Source organism: Prenolepis imparis, unplaced genomic scaffold (assembly GCF_030444845.1).
Source record: "Prenolepis imparis isolate NDT839.2.m4 unplaced genomic scaffold, iyPreImpa1.0 SCAF_6, whole genome shotgun sequence".
Taxonomy (NCBI): Eukaryota; Metazoa; Arthropoda; class Insecta; order Hymenoptera; family Formicidae; genus Prenolepis; species Prenolepis imparis.
In genome coordinates this window covers 12,645,065-12,659,406 of record NW_028141164.1, presented here as the reverse complement: position 1 = coordinate 12,659,406, position 14,342 = coordinate 12,645,065, and the positions used below count along the sequence as shown (strand labels likewise).

The window sequence follows — 14,342 nt, the reverse complement described above, 5'->3', positions numbered from 1 at the left end:
CGTAAAAATCGTCGAATGTTGAAATAATCTTGGACCCATAGTAGTTTATCGAATGAAATGCTTTTGAAACTTGAAAATATTATAGTTTACATAATAGATAACAAATATTAGTCTAAACACATTTAATTCTTCTTCTTCTTTAATTTAATTATATTGTTACTTACATTTATTTATATCGTCTTTTAATTACTAGAAGAAAATGTATATGAATATGAGAAATAAAAAATATTGCTTTCGATCTGTATTGGATCGCTTTATAAAGGCGATGTAAACAAGTAGATTATATTAATCATATAAACTAGAAACTAGAAGTAGACAGAATACTAAATATTTTGTATTTATAATTAAATGTATATAATTATTACTTATAAATTATTAGTAATATCTTTTTATTTTTTACATATGTATATTTTTTTTTAAATCATTTATTTTGACTCTGAGTGTACTATAACTTATTATACTTCTATTTTATAGTCTGTCAATATTGCTGTAGTCTAGAGAATATCTATTAAATCTAATTATTTTTAAATTAACATAACATTATTAGCTCAAAAATAAATTGATCAATGAATTGTAAACATTACTAGATATTGTTATTATCTCATTATTTTTAATTAAAATTAATTAATATAAATTTTATAACTTATTTTATAGCAAAATGTAAAATAATAATTTATTAATTTAATTTTAAAAGTTTGTGCCTATGTGTGTGTCTCTGTGATATATCTAATATGGTAATCTTTAGGGTATACGTACTTTTAAAAAAATATGAATTCAATCTTTTTTGTATTTATTTCCTTATTTTAATACATAAAATATAATAGAAAATAAAATAATAGAATTCTACGACACATTTAGTACATCTGTTTTTCTTTTTCTTAAAAAGAAAATCTGTCTCCAGATATCTGAGGTCCATATTGATATGATTTTCCTAAAATTATTATTAACTAGCGGTTTAACATTCCTTACCGCGATGGCTATCGACAAACATTTATTATTATTGAATTATATAAGACCAGAGCATTACAACATCAATCTTAAACAATATGTTATACCATATGGACACAATAGTTACTACGGCGAATGCAATGTCAGCATTAATATTTTTCAAGCTACGCATAGAATAAATTTTCATATGTCAGAAACTCAATGTATAATGGATATAAAACTGACTGATAATCCACCAAGATTTCGATTCAAATATGACAGTGAAATAATAGCTTATAAACCGATCAAATATTTACATCACAATAAGACGCAAATTATCGAATTTCCTTTCATAAATGAATTGCCATCGGGACGCTACATATTAAACATAAAATTTGCCGATACTATCGGTGATAACGGAGAGTTCAGAACATTGTACTCAATGGAAGGTGAAAATATAGCGTGAGTAATTAATAAATGTATAAATTGTTAAATATTTGATATTAACATTATTAAATACATAATACATTGTAATTTTCATTATTATAAAACGAGCCAAAAATTATTCGTATATATATTTCAACAGTACATTGCCTGCACATTAAGATGGTACCATCAGCATACTAGCCTACAAACTTTTTGATCTAATATACGTAAAATAAATCCGCGTCGTATGGGGTCCGCGGCTTAATAATTTTAATTTTCATTATTATAAAACGAGCCAAAAATTATTCGTATATATATTTCAACAGTACATTGCCTGTACATTATGATGGTACCATCAGCATACCAGCCTACAAACTTTTTGATCTAATATACGTAAAATAAATCCGCGCCGTATGGAGTCCGCGGCTTAATAATTTTAATTTTCATTATTATAAAACGAGCCAAAAATTATTCGTATATATATTTCAACAGTACATTACCTGCACATTATGATGGTACCATCAGCATACGAGCCTACAAACTTTTTGATCTAATATACGTAAAATAAATCCGCGCCGTATGGAGTCCGCGGCTTAATAATTTTAAATTTCATTACTTTAAAACGCGCCAAAAATTATTCGTTTATATATTTCAAAAGAACATTGTTTGCAGATTATGTTGGTACCAAGAGCAAAAGAGCCTACAGACTCTTTGATGTAATATATGTAAAATAAATCCGAGCCGTATGGGGTCCGCGGCTTAATAATTTTAAATTTCATTACTTTAAAACGCGCCAAAAATTATTCGTTTATATATTTCAAAAGAACATTGTTTGCAGATCAAGTTGGTACCAAGAGCAAAAGAGCCTACAGACTCTTTGATGTAATATACGTAAAATAAATCCGCGCCGTATGGGGTCCCCGGCGATAAAATTTCAATTTTCAATATTATAAAACGAGCCAAAAATTATTCGTTTATATATTTCAACAGTACATTGCCTGCACATTATGATGGTACCATCAGTATACCAGCCTACAAACTTTTTGGTCTAATATACGTAAAATAAATCTGCGCCGTATTAGGTCCCCGGCGATAAAATTTCGATTTTCAATATTATAAAACGTGCCAAAAATTATTCGTTTATATATTTTAACAGTACATTGCCTGCACATTATGATGGTATCATCAGCATACCAGCCTACAAACTACTTGATACAAATAAACTTTATGGAAGAGCATTGTACATTATTGTCACTGTACGAGAACTTGTTTAGAGATAGCAGAACCGTTGAAATTTAGCCAGCATCTCATCTTTTTATGCGATAATACATGTTTTACGTAAAAAATAATTGTTAAAAAAATGTTCTATTAATTTTTATTACATAAACTTTATGGTAGAGCATTGTACATGATTGTTACTGTACGAGAACTGTTTTAAAAATAGCAGAACTCTTGAAATTTTGCCTGATCTCATCCATTTAATCGAAAATACGATTTTTTCGTAAAGAATAATTGTTAAGAAAGTTTTCTATTAATTTTTATCACATGAACTTTATGGAAGAGCATTGTACATGATTGCCACTGTACGAGAACTGTTTTAGAGATAACAGAACTCTTGAAATTTAGACTGATCTCATCTTTTTATTCGAAAATACAATTTTTTCGTAAAAAATAATTGTTAAAAAAATTTTCTATTTATTTTTATTAAATAAACTCTATGGAAGGGCATTGTACATGTGTGCAACTATACGAGAACTGTTTTAGAGATAACAGAACTCTTCAAATTTAGCCCGATCTCATCTTCTTATTCGAAAATACGAGTTTTTCGTAAAAATTAATTGTTGAAAAGTTTTTATATTAATTTTTATCAAATAAACTTTATGGAAGAGCATTATATATGATTGCCACTGTGCGAAAACTGTTTTAGAGATAACAGAACTCTTGAAATTTAGCCTGATCTCATCTTTTTAATCAAAAATATGATTTTTTCGTAAAGAATAACTGTAGTCGACCGTAATCGAAAACTGTACTCAAAACTACTCAATCGCAAAATTAATAAACACATATTCTTTAGATTTTAACAATTTACTCGCTAATTGCAATTATATACACAAAATCCCTTGATACACATAATTTTCGATACACTGTTAACCCCTCGATGCACACAACTGTCAAAATATGCAATGACAGCCGCTCACGAAATAAGCGCAACGACAGAACCAATCGGCAACGCGGAAAAGAGGCAACAATACATTTCGAAACTTTCGAGATGACTTCGATACATTCGAGAGGACTTCGAGACTTTCAAGAATCAATAACATGTCTTTTTTGAAGAGGGATATTGTTTTAATCAGCGTTGGGAAAGTTACTTTATAAAAGTAACTCGTTACCGCGTTACTGTTATTTTTTCTAAAAAGTAACTCGTTACCGTTACTCGTTACTAATTTTGAAAAGTAACTCATTACCGTTACCGTTACTTCGAACGTGACGAGTCGTTACAATTTCCGTTACTTTTTTTTTATAATTCGGATGTATGTTAGGTTGTTCCTATATAAAATGTCCGATTTTGCAATGTAAACTTTTTAAAACTTTCTTTATCAATAAAAACCTTTATATTTATTCAATCTTATATTTGTTTAATCTTTTTTTAATCTTTATACTTGTTTTATACATCATTTTGAAGTTCAAAATTTGCCTTTTTATATCTAATTTTATTCTTTGATTTAATTGGTTTCGAATGTATTTTTTTCAACATTCTTTTCAGTATGAATAAACGTGATTTTCGCGTGCTTTTTTTGTATGAGAACGATAGTCTCGGGTCCACGATCGTCATTTGTGAAACTTTTATCTTCAAATTAAAATTTTTTATATCGGTGCATTCGTCGGCAAAGTTCTCACCAAACATAGCATTAATGTTTCGAGCGGTTGCTGCACATTATGGCCACTTTTCTACTGATATAAAAAAGCACGCGAAAATCACGTTTATTCATACTGAAGAAAGTGAAAAAATATATTCAAAATCAATAAAATCAGATATAAAAAGGCAAATTTGTAACTTTAAAATTATATATAAAAGATATACAAATATATATAAAGATTTTTATTGACAAAGAAAGCTTGAGAAAGTTTACATTGCAAAATCGGATATTTGATATAAAACAACCTAATACTATATCCGAATTAACATACATAATGTAATAAATGTAATATGTATTAGTCAAATGGGACGCTTCCCACTTTTATCAATATGTTCCTTTGTATGAAAATTATACCGAGTAAATCCGGAAAAAGTAACAACAAAAGTAACGGTTAAATTCGTTACTTGTTACCGAAAAATGTAACGAATAAAGTTTTTTTTTTCGTTACAAATAAATTTTGTAATGCTGTTACCGTTACAGTTACCAAAAAAAAGTAACTGTAATGGTAACGGCGTTACAATAACGCATTACTTCCCAACCCTGGTTTTAATTATGTCAAATCTTAGTTTATATTAGATTCTTATAATGCGGATTTAGATTATTTATATATAATTAATGTAATAAAATGATACATTTCAGATGATCAAATCTACGGAAGCTTATTTTTCATTATTTGCACATATAGAGCAACTAACTTATCATAAAATTCAAAAGAAGATATTAAATTCGCTCCAATCAAATCAATAGACAGAAAGAGTACTTTGAGAGTTATTTTTTTCTAATCAGTGGATGTAAGACAAAATTGCAACTCTGCATACGTGAATATATTTATCTTTTATAAGAATAATTTTTTTATATAATAAATATTATTTCTTTTATTGTTTTAATTATATATAGTATATTTAGATGCATTACTATTCGATGCCTCTGCATTTACAAAGACTTGATAACTACATGCATCAAGTTTTTTATTTTTTTGCGAACATGAAGTAATTGAACTATATTATTACCTGTGTAATCACGAAAAAGTATGTTATATAATATTACAATAAATTTGACTGTTACATATAATATAATAATATAAATATATAAATATGCTTGTTAAATGATAAATGCACCTAAATGTACTATCTTTTCATTTTTAATTATACATTGATTTGTCTTTAATTATTTTTAATTTAAAATTTTTTTTACGTGACTTAATAAAAATATATGTATACGCACATACACACAAACACATTTACATATATATATATATATATATAACATATTATTATTTAAATATTTAAATATTTCAACATTTAGATCGCCAATCTTCAAAGGAGGCATCATAAGAAGAATTTAAATATTATAAAAATTTATTGTTATTTATATATGTATATATATATATATATATATATATATATATCTGTATGTGTATTTAAAGTTCGTGAAATGCTTATACGAAATATCCTATTATAATTTTCATATATTTTAAACTATATTCTTGTATTTTCTAAAAAGTTTTAATCACTATCAGCATCATTTAATTTTTTCATAATGAGGTCTCTTAGTTGGAGATGTTGTGTTAGGTTGTTTACATGTATTTCAAGATTTTATTCTTTCGAAACGGAGGCTTATTAGAATTTCCCTACATTTTATTCAGTTATTTTTTTCAAGTTTTGATCATTGACAGCGTTAATTATTTTTTTCATAATTTCATAGTTGCTCGGTTGATACTTAAAAATTATGTTTTCATGTATCTATTTATCACGCTTGATTTTCAAAACAATAAAGGTGTATTCTATTAGAATTTCCCTATAATTTGAACCATATTCTGTTGTTTTCTAAAGAATTTTAATCATTAGTAGCATTATTATGGCCGTTAATGATTAAAACTCTTTAAAAAATGAAAGAGCATGTTTAAAAATACAGGAAAATTTATTTTGAGGTAACGGATCTACAATCTACAATCTACAATCTACAATCTAAATCTAATTTCTACAAAAAATCGTTACCCCGTAATAAAATAATAATTCACTCACCAATCGATGCGCAACAGTGAAGTTATAACTGCATCAAAGCTACGCTGATCTGTAACATACAAATAGAATTCAAATTATAGCAGCGCTCAAAATAATTGATATTTCTAAAAATTATCATTGTATCTTATATTAAATTTTATATTCAAAATATGCGTACAATAATCAACAAATGTATAATTAAATAACTTTAAAAATTTTGTAAAAAGGCTATCTGTTTAATATAAACTTTTTTACATATAAACTTTTATATATCAAAATAATTTCTTTCTAATTATTCCTTGTTTAAAGTTAAATGTTGCGTGACTTATAACAAGTATTATAGAAATAATACAAATATTTACCCCAAGGTTGCTCCGCCAGAGCCCGATGCCTCCTAGGCCTGCTCCTCCTCTCAGATTGATCAAGATTGTCCGTTCTCAATCCAAATCCTTTAATTTACACGCGCGATACTTTAAACTTTAAACGACACTCCCGCACTTAAACGCGCGAAACTTTGCACGACACTCCCGCACTTGAACAATTTTGCAAGGCATTTGAATATGTCTTACAATTAGATGCTTGTGTCGAAATCAATTTATTGTTCAATGAGCACAATTTTATTTGGTCATTATACGTGTCAGACACGCCGTATGTGCTTATAATTACTCTTTTAGTATTTAATAATATCTTTTTTTTTCCCCTCTTTATAATAAATATTATACTTTATATATTTATTTTACATCATTATATTTTAATAAATAAATATTAATATTAATATGAATATTGATATTAATGAATAAATATTTTATAAAAGAAATTTCGTACGTTTTTGTTGCGTCGACCGTGAGAGCTCGATAAACAATTGTCTATCATTAATCCGCGGTTTGTAATTAACGCAGTTTGTCGTGTTTATTTCATCAAGGCGATAATAATGTAACCGGTCAATTTAAAAAATAAAATATAATAAAATAAATTAAGACATATAATTCGCATTAAAAATTCTAAGATATCAAAAAATCTTCTATCACAATTTTCTTATCACTATTTGTTTCTTTTAGTTGCGTTAAAATATCTTCTCAAACTCATATTTTAATATAACTTCGCTTAACTAGTGTAAAGTTAACAATCAATATAAATGAATATGGATTACAAAATATTAGTCTAAAATTACATTAAAGTAAATTATAATAAAAATAATTATAATTATATATAATCATTTACAAAACAGTTTATAATCACAATTAATCATTATATAGTGTGTTCTTTATAAAATGAATTAAGTTAAATTTACTATATATTATAAAATGTTTTTGTAATTTTTAAAATATTTGTGTCAATATTTTTAACATATTTTTTTGAAATATTTGTCTTAATCTGTTGTAATTTGCAATCCATTCATTTTGAGGTAACGAAACTATCTACAATCTACAGTCTACATAATTATTACACAATCTAAATCTACATTTTCATATTATAAAATCGTTACCTCATAAATAATAATTTATTTCTCACCAATCGATGCAAAACAGCAAAGCAACGTTGACTGCAAGCTACGTTGATCTGTAACATATAAATAGAATAAAAATTATAGTAGACCGCTCAAGAAAATTAATTTTTCAAACAATTATTATTGTATTAGATTTTATTTTCCAAGCGTATAATAATAAGAAAATAATTAAATAATTTTATAAAGTCTTGATTTAATATACAACTAATAAATTTGGATTTAATGCAACTAATAAGTAAATAATAAACACTCACTTTAAGGTTGTTTTGCCGGGGCCCGATGTCCCAGACCTCCTCCTCTCTCAATTTGTGAGTATCGTCTATTATATCAGGTGTCCCATTTTAAAGGATCCACTCAAATATCTCATTGTCAGAAACACTGCGTTAAATCGAAAAATATTTCCTACAAAAGTTGTAGGGTTTCGAGGGGGACATAACATAGTAATATTCATTTGATCTTGGGCGGCGTCTCCAAGGTTAGTGAAGGTTAACCTTAAGTGAAGGTGAGAATGAATTTTGAAGAAAATAAAAAAATGCTTCAGATAAAAGTTGTTCAAATTAATTAGTAGAAAAAGATGTTATAATAAAAAATATGGGTTTCCATTTAAAAAATTTATTCTTACCTTCACTTGACCTTGGAGACGCCGCCCAAGGTCTATTATTGTATTAGATTTTGTTTTCCATGCGTACAATAATAAAAAAATAATTAAATAATTTTATAAATTTTGATTTAATATAAGTAATAAATATTTAATATAAGTAATAAATTTTAATTTAATGGGGGGAGGGGGTAACTAATAAATAAATAATAAATACTCACTCTAGATCTAAAGCTTCGCTGGCGTTCGAGTCTTTTCCAGATCTCCTCTTCTCTCAGTTCGTCGTCAGTTACATTGATCTGTAAAACAAGCATTCGTGTCTATAAAAGTCATGAATATTTTCATGACTATATATATTGTGGCCACCCTGCCCATGCTTCTCGAAAACCAAGCGTCCGTTAACCTTTCTTATTGACTATCGTCGAGCGAATGACAAAACGATCGAATAATCTCGCATAAACAATATATAATATCTCGCACGTCGCTAAATGCCGGATATACATGATTCGCAATCGAAAAATGATTATAATATATGATTTCAATGACTTACTCACCAATTAAATGTGTTGCGATTCAGAATTAATCTTTTTCGCTCCTGCCGCGACGCGACGTCTCGATATCGACTCCGAAATGACGTCAGAAGCTTCACGTTGGTTATGGCGGGAAACGTAACGCGCGAAGATCGATAGATACTCGCGATCGATACTCTCTTGCGATATATCTCTAAACACTATGACTTTGCAAACGCGCGAACAATAAATACTGTATTTATATGTTATACAAAAATTATTAAAATAATATGATTTTAATACATTTTACAATTGATTATTGTAAATCTATATATATTATAAATAAAGCATCGATCTATATCTCTAGATGTATATGTATGTTTTCCAAAACACATATAATTAATGATTATATATTTTTTGTAAATTAAAAAATTAATTTTCGCATAAAAAATTTGAATAATTTAATTTTTTTGAGATACAATAATTTATATAAAATTTAATCCAAGCTTGTTACCTGAATTCAAATTAACTAGGATATAATTGGATTTGTACATTGTAAAAAGTTCGTCAAAAGTATTTTCTCTCATTTAATATATATGTGATATGTACCATATCACATGTAATTAAATACTTATTCTAATCATGTTATTTTCTGATTATTTTCTATAACACATTAAAAAGTTCCATTCATTTAATTTTTACATCTTTATTACTTTTATTTTTATATATAATATTTATAACTTTTATTTTTATATACAATATTTGTATACATAATATTATTTTTGTATTTTACTTTTGCTGTAAATAATACTACAAATAATAATTTTATATTTCTTGTTATACTTTATATTTTGAATACACACATATATTCTTTAAAAAAAAACAGGCTACTTATGTTTGAGTTTTTATTTTTGTACAAACTATTACAGTAATTATAATTAAATAAATATTTATTATGAAAATGTATATTCTATTTATCTTTTTATTTATCTATACATATCTTATAAGCTGAAAAATCTATTTTTTACACACTGGCAACCGACTATCTAGGCGCGGCTTTGCTTAAAATAACTTTATCGCAAAGAAAAATCGCTTTGAGAGAGCACCGTATATAAAATTACACGCAGTAAAATTAATTAATAATATATATATAATTAATAAATATATATAATATATATTAAAAATATATTATATATATGTATAATATATAATTAATATATATAATTAATTAATAATATATATAATTAATATAATCGTTCAATATATTTTCCGTATATTTTCTTACCGACTACCACTTGGTATAAATCACAGCATCATTGTCATGATTAAAATTTCTTGATGCGCACAAGTTATGTCACATTGCAAAATTAAATCTATAAAGTTTTGTCTATATTATCTATGTTATATTTTTATAATGTCTTACTGCTAAATGAGATTTACAAATTAACGAGATATAAAATTATAACTATTTAGATGCAAAATATCACACATTACGATAAAAATGTTAATACTGTGACACGCAAGTGATACTGATTATATAACCATCTTATCACATGTACATCAAGTGCATCTTATTCTTATCAGTATTTCTATAAAATTTTATCTCTTTGATGAAGCATGACATGTGGTAGGTTTTTCTTTTTTCCTTTAAAATGCTAAAATTCTTTGATCTAGAATTTCTCTATCTATCAGATTACACACAGATATCTTTATAAAATATAAAATAACAAATAAATATTTGCAATTATATAGATATCTAGATATTCTGGTTATCATTTAGATATTCCGCGTATATTTAAAAAATATTTAACATCTCAGGCTGCTATATAGAACATCATATAAAAACTTGCATGGAAAAATATCCCATACATTTATAAATCCATTTATGTCTGTATCTCAATAGTATGTACATCGACGTCTTTTCCAAAACTGCTTGGTATTCCGTTGATATAAATCTTCCGCATGTTTTCGCGCATTTCTACGAGAATATACTCGTTGAAAATACCAATCCGAAGCGGCATCTTGTCGTTGCTTCTTATGCATATCAAATCTGTGAAAATGAAGAATATTATTTGTTAAAGATATTTTGTATATATATATGAGCGCACTAGAAAAGCTATACTTAAAGCATAATGAGTGTATTTTCAGAAATTTATATCTATATTATTTGTTTCTTATATCTTATTTTTTTCTTAAATTAATACCTTTCATTATCGCTCTGCCAATCCATATTTACATAATCCTGGTCATCTTGCTTTATTACGCGGCTGTTAAACGAAGACCGTTTATGATAATTATTGTTCTCTGACATACAATTCTTCATTTCATTCTGAGAGAGCATCTTCTTTTTTCCTTTAATATTTTTATTATCATTTTTGTAGATCTTTTTAGTAGAATCACTTGATTTGGAATACTCTTTTTGCTTTGGTTTACTCTTTTCAAACGAAACTTTTGCAGAACTTTTATAATCCGATACAGATTCTTTATTTGCATCATGTTTATTGTTAGAATTAACAATACAATTCTCTGTTTCACACTGAAAAGAATTTACAATTTGTATTTAGGTAACTTGTATGAAACTGCATTGCTGTATAATATCTTTTTAAATCTCTCTGTACATATGTATATATATTTACTATTTTTTATATTATTTTTATATATCAAAATTTCTTTTTTTTAACTTTAAATCTGAAGAAATCAACAATTTAATATAGATCTATGACTTACGCTTGATGTGGTGGACAATGTGGGTAAATCTTCGATATTAGATCTTGAACAATAGTTGGTTGGAGACGTGTCTTTCCATTGTATTAAAATATCATCAAAATTATCCTTTGACATTTCATCTGTTTGTGTTGCTTCATTACATTTAGTACATGTATGCTTATTTAACGTTTCCATGTTCATTTTTTCTATCGAGTCTGAGAAAAGTAGCTGAGAAGTATTGTATATTTTATCACTGCCGTTTTGGAAAAACCTGGTATAGAAAATAAAATAAATACACAATAATAACATAATAATAATTTATAATAGAAGGGAATAAAAGAGTGAGATTATTACTTACTTTGGAATAGTATAATTTTGTTCATTCAATCTCTTAGTGCTTTCCTTCTTTGAAGAACTCTTTCCATCGTCATCATAAATTTTCTGGCCATCCTCTTTATCGTATCTTGCATGAACCGCTGCATTATCAGCTTTCTTGCTCCGCTCCTTTACATTTTTTATCTTTGTGTTTCTTTTTTCAATAGTTTTTGTATTCAATTTTTTTGATGAATAATTTGAGAAACAAGATTTGTCATAATTTTTGAAAAGCTCATTATTCTCGGTTAATCGTTTCAAGAATTTATCATCAGGCAATACATTTTTCAAATCACATAATTTCTTAATCAATTTGTATCTTTGTTTAGTATATTTACTGTACACATTTAATGTTACCTTGCTTATTTTTTCGACTAAGTTAGAGAGAAGTAACTTAGAAGTAATATCTATTTTGTCACCGTCATGTTGCAAAATCCTAAGATAAAACATAATAATTAAAATATATACGAAAACAATTTATAATTTAGAAATAAGAGAACTGCATTTTATTATACTCACTTTAAGGCAAGAGAATTGTACTCGTTTTGTGTATTGTTATTAAATAATATTAAGTTTTCATAAAATGACTTTGTACTGTTCACAATATCCAGTGTCTCACTTATTTCATTTTTTAAAGAACTGTTGTTATCATAAATAAATGCTAATGATGATAATACATGTAGAGACATTTGGAGTTGAGACACTTGATCCAATGAATATTGATCAAAATTGAAAGATTCCGATGTAACAGTAGGCTTGTCATTCATTTTATTCGCAGAATCTATCTTAAAAAGCTGCCCTATAAAGTGCTCCATAATTTTCTTGTCAACTACAGTACGTGCTTTAATTTCATTTAGCATAGTTTTTACTGAAAACGAGAAACCTGATTAAGATGTAAGCAATAAATTAAAAATTTACTTTAAGGTCTTAAAAAAAAAACTTTTTATTTTACCTTCTGTCAATGTTTTGCAAGTATTAATAATATTGTGACTTACAGTCTTAAGACTTTCAGTATTAATCCCATTTGAATTTAAATTGGCTTCAGGAGTTATGAAAGAATAGCTAAGAATGAAACCAATAACGATACCAATTATACAAGCGATGAAAACATTTCTTATATTTCCCTATATGAACAAAGAAAAATTATACACAAAATTCTATTATATAGGAAAAATATTAACAAAGAAATATAATCTTAGATGGATAATAAAATACAAGTTAGATGCTATATACTATATATGTATATGTATATACATATGTACATAAATTATTTAGTACCTGTTTATTTATTTGTGTTTCCAGCATCCACAGAGGCCCACATGTGTTACCATTAAATCGACCGAGTTGAACAATATTTGTAACAGTGTCTATGTCGCTCTCCGTTATGACAGAAATCCCATCGGATATATCTTCTGCTTCTGTATTTATGGACGAAACTTTATTATCACTATCCTTCATCTGTGAAGTCTCAGTATTCAAATCCTCCTAAAATTAAGAATCCAGCGTGTTTTATTCATTCGCATATATTTAAATATTATTCGCTCGTGCATATAGCATGGAAAATTAATATATATATCAACGTTATTGCGCAAAATTAAAATTCTCACCTTCTGTGCGTCCGAGGATTGCGAAGTTTCATCATCACCATTCTGTTTATTAATCCAATTCAATTTAATCCACTCGTCTCCATCTGTCTCCACTTCTACCTCCTTCAAATGAAGGCATATTTCATTGATATTTACATCATCCATCGTTTCTGCCTCGTAGAGAGAGAATTGTGGCTCGAAGCAAAATCTGATCGAAATACCAACGCAAATTAATGCACCAAAGTACGAAAATTCATACTCATTGAGTCACAGCACAAAATACATTTTATTGAACACGTGCCAAAAATAGCGACAATAACGCTTGCATATCTGACAGCTCTCGCGATTTAAGTAGATTCCGTCGAATTTTTCAAATGACATACATCAAGGAGATAAATATTCTCGATTACGAAATCCTTAGAATACCGTTCTTTTTTTTTTTTTTTTTTTTTACATAAATTCTTAGCGGAGAATAAACACACCGGAGAAACGTTTTTGTTTTTGAATTCCAGCTGATCGAGTATCTTGAGTATCGCAAGATGACAACGTATAATAAAAATCGCACTTGGCGAGCACCGATTAGAGTAAACACAAAATACCTTTTTCCTTATCTCTTTCCTCTTCTTTTGTCCTCCTCGAGTCACTCCTTTATTTTATATTTTCCTCTATTCCGAATCAGCTGTTTTCCTCTAAACTGCGTCTACGTCAGATCGACCAATCGGGGGAGAGAAATTGTTTTCCCCCGATTGGCGCGCAATCTGTCACGTGACCACGTGGAGCGAATGACAGA

At 27.3% G+C, this 14,342-nt stretch overlaps 1 protein-coding gene across 2 annotated transcripts; it reads right to left on the bottom strand.

Moving 5' to 3' along the window:
* Positions 1–9,779: 9,779 nt before the first annotated feature.
* On the bottom strand, positions 9,780–14,269 carry LOC145937253 (uncharacterized). Of its 2 annotated transcripts, none has more exons than XM_083040188.1 (9): positions 14,152–14,269; positions 13,574–13,760; positions 13,245–13,451; positions 12,919–13,090; positions 12,486–12,834; positions 11,953–12,402; positions 11,616–11,865; positions 11,093–11,424; positions 9,780–10,938 (listed from the first exon to the last, which is right to left on the bottom strand). In XM_083040188.1, exons 2-9 carry the CDS (start codon positions 13,715–13,717, stop codon positions 10,785–10,787), a joined length of 2,058 nt encoding a protein of 685 aa, XP_082896314.1. In that variant the 5' UTR covers positions 13,718–13,760; positions 14,152–14,269; the 3' UTR covers positions 9,780–10,784. The 2 variants fall into 2 exon arrangements, with proteins under 2 accessions (XP_082896314.1, XP_082896315.1); XM_083040189.1 differs by having other exon boundaries at positions 14,035–14,184.
* Between the last annotated feature and the right edge of the window lie 73 nt (positions 14,270–14,342).

What these genes read in the sequence shown, in the direction of transcription:
- LOC145937253 (XM_083040188.1), bottom strand. Translation starts at nt 13,717, where the DNA reads ATGGATGATGTAAATATCAATGAAATATGCCTTCATTTGAAGGAGGTA. An exon ending in AATCCTCGGACGCACAGAAG is followed by an intron (nt 13,452 to 13,573) that starts GTGAGAATTTTA and finishes TCTTAATTTTAG; the next exon opens with GAGGATTTGAATACTGAGAC. An exon ending in CATTGTCCACCACATCAAGC is followed by an intron (nt 11,425 to 11,615) that starts GTAAGTCATAGA and finishes AATTCTTTTCAG; the next exon opens with TGTGAAACAGAGAATTGTAT.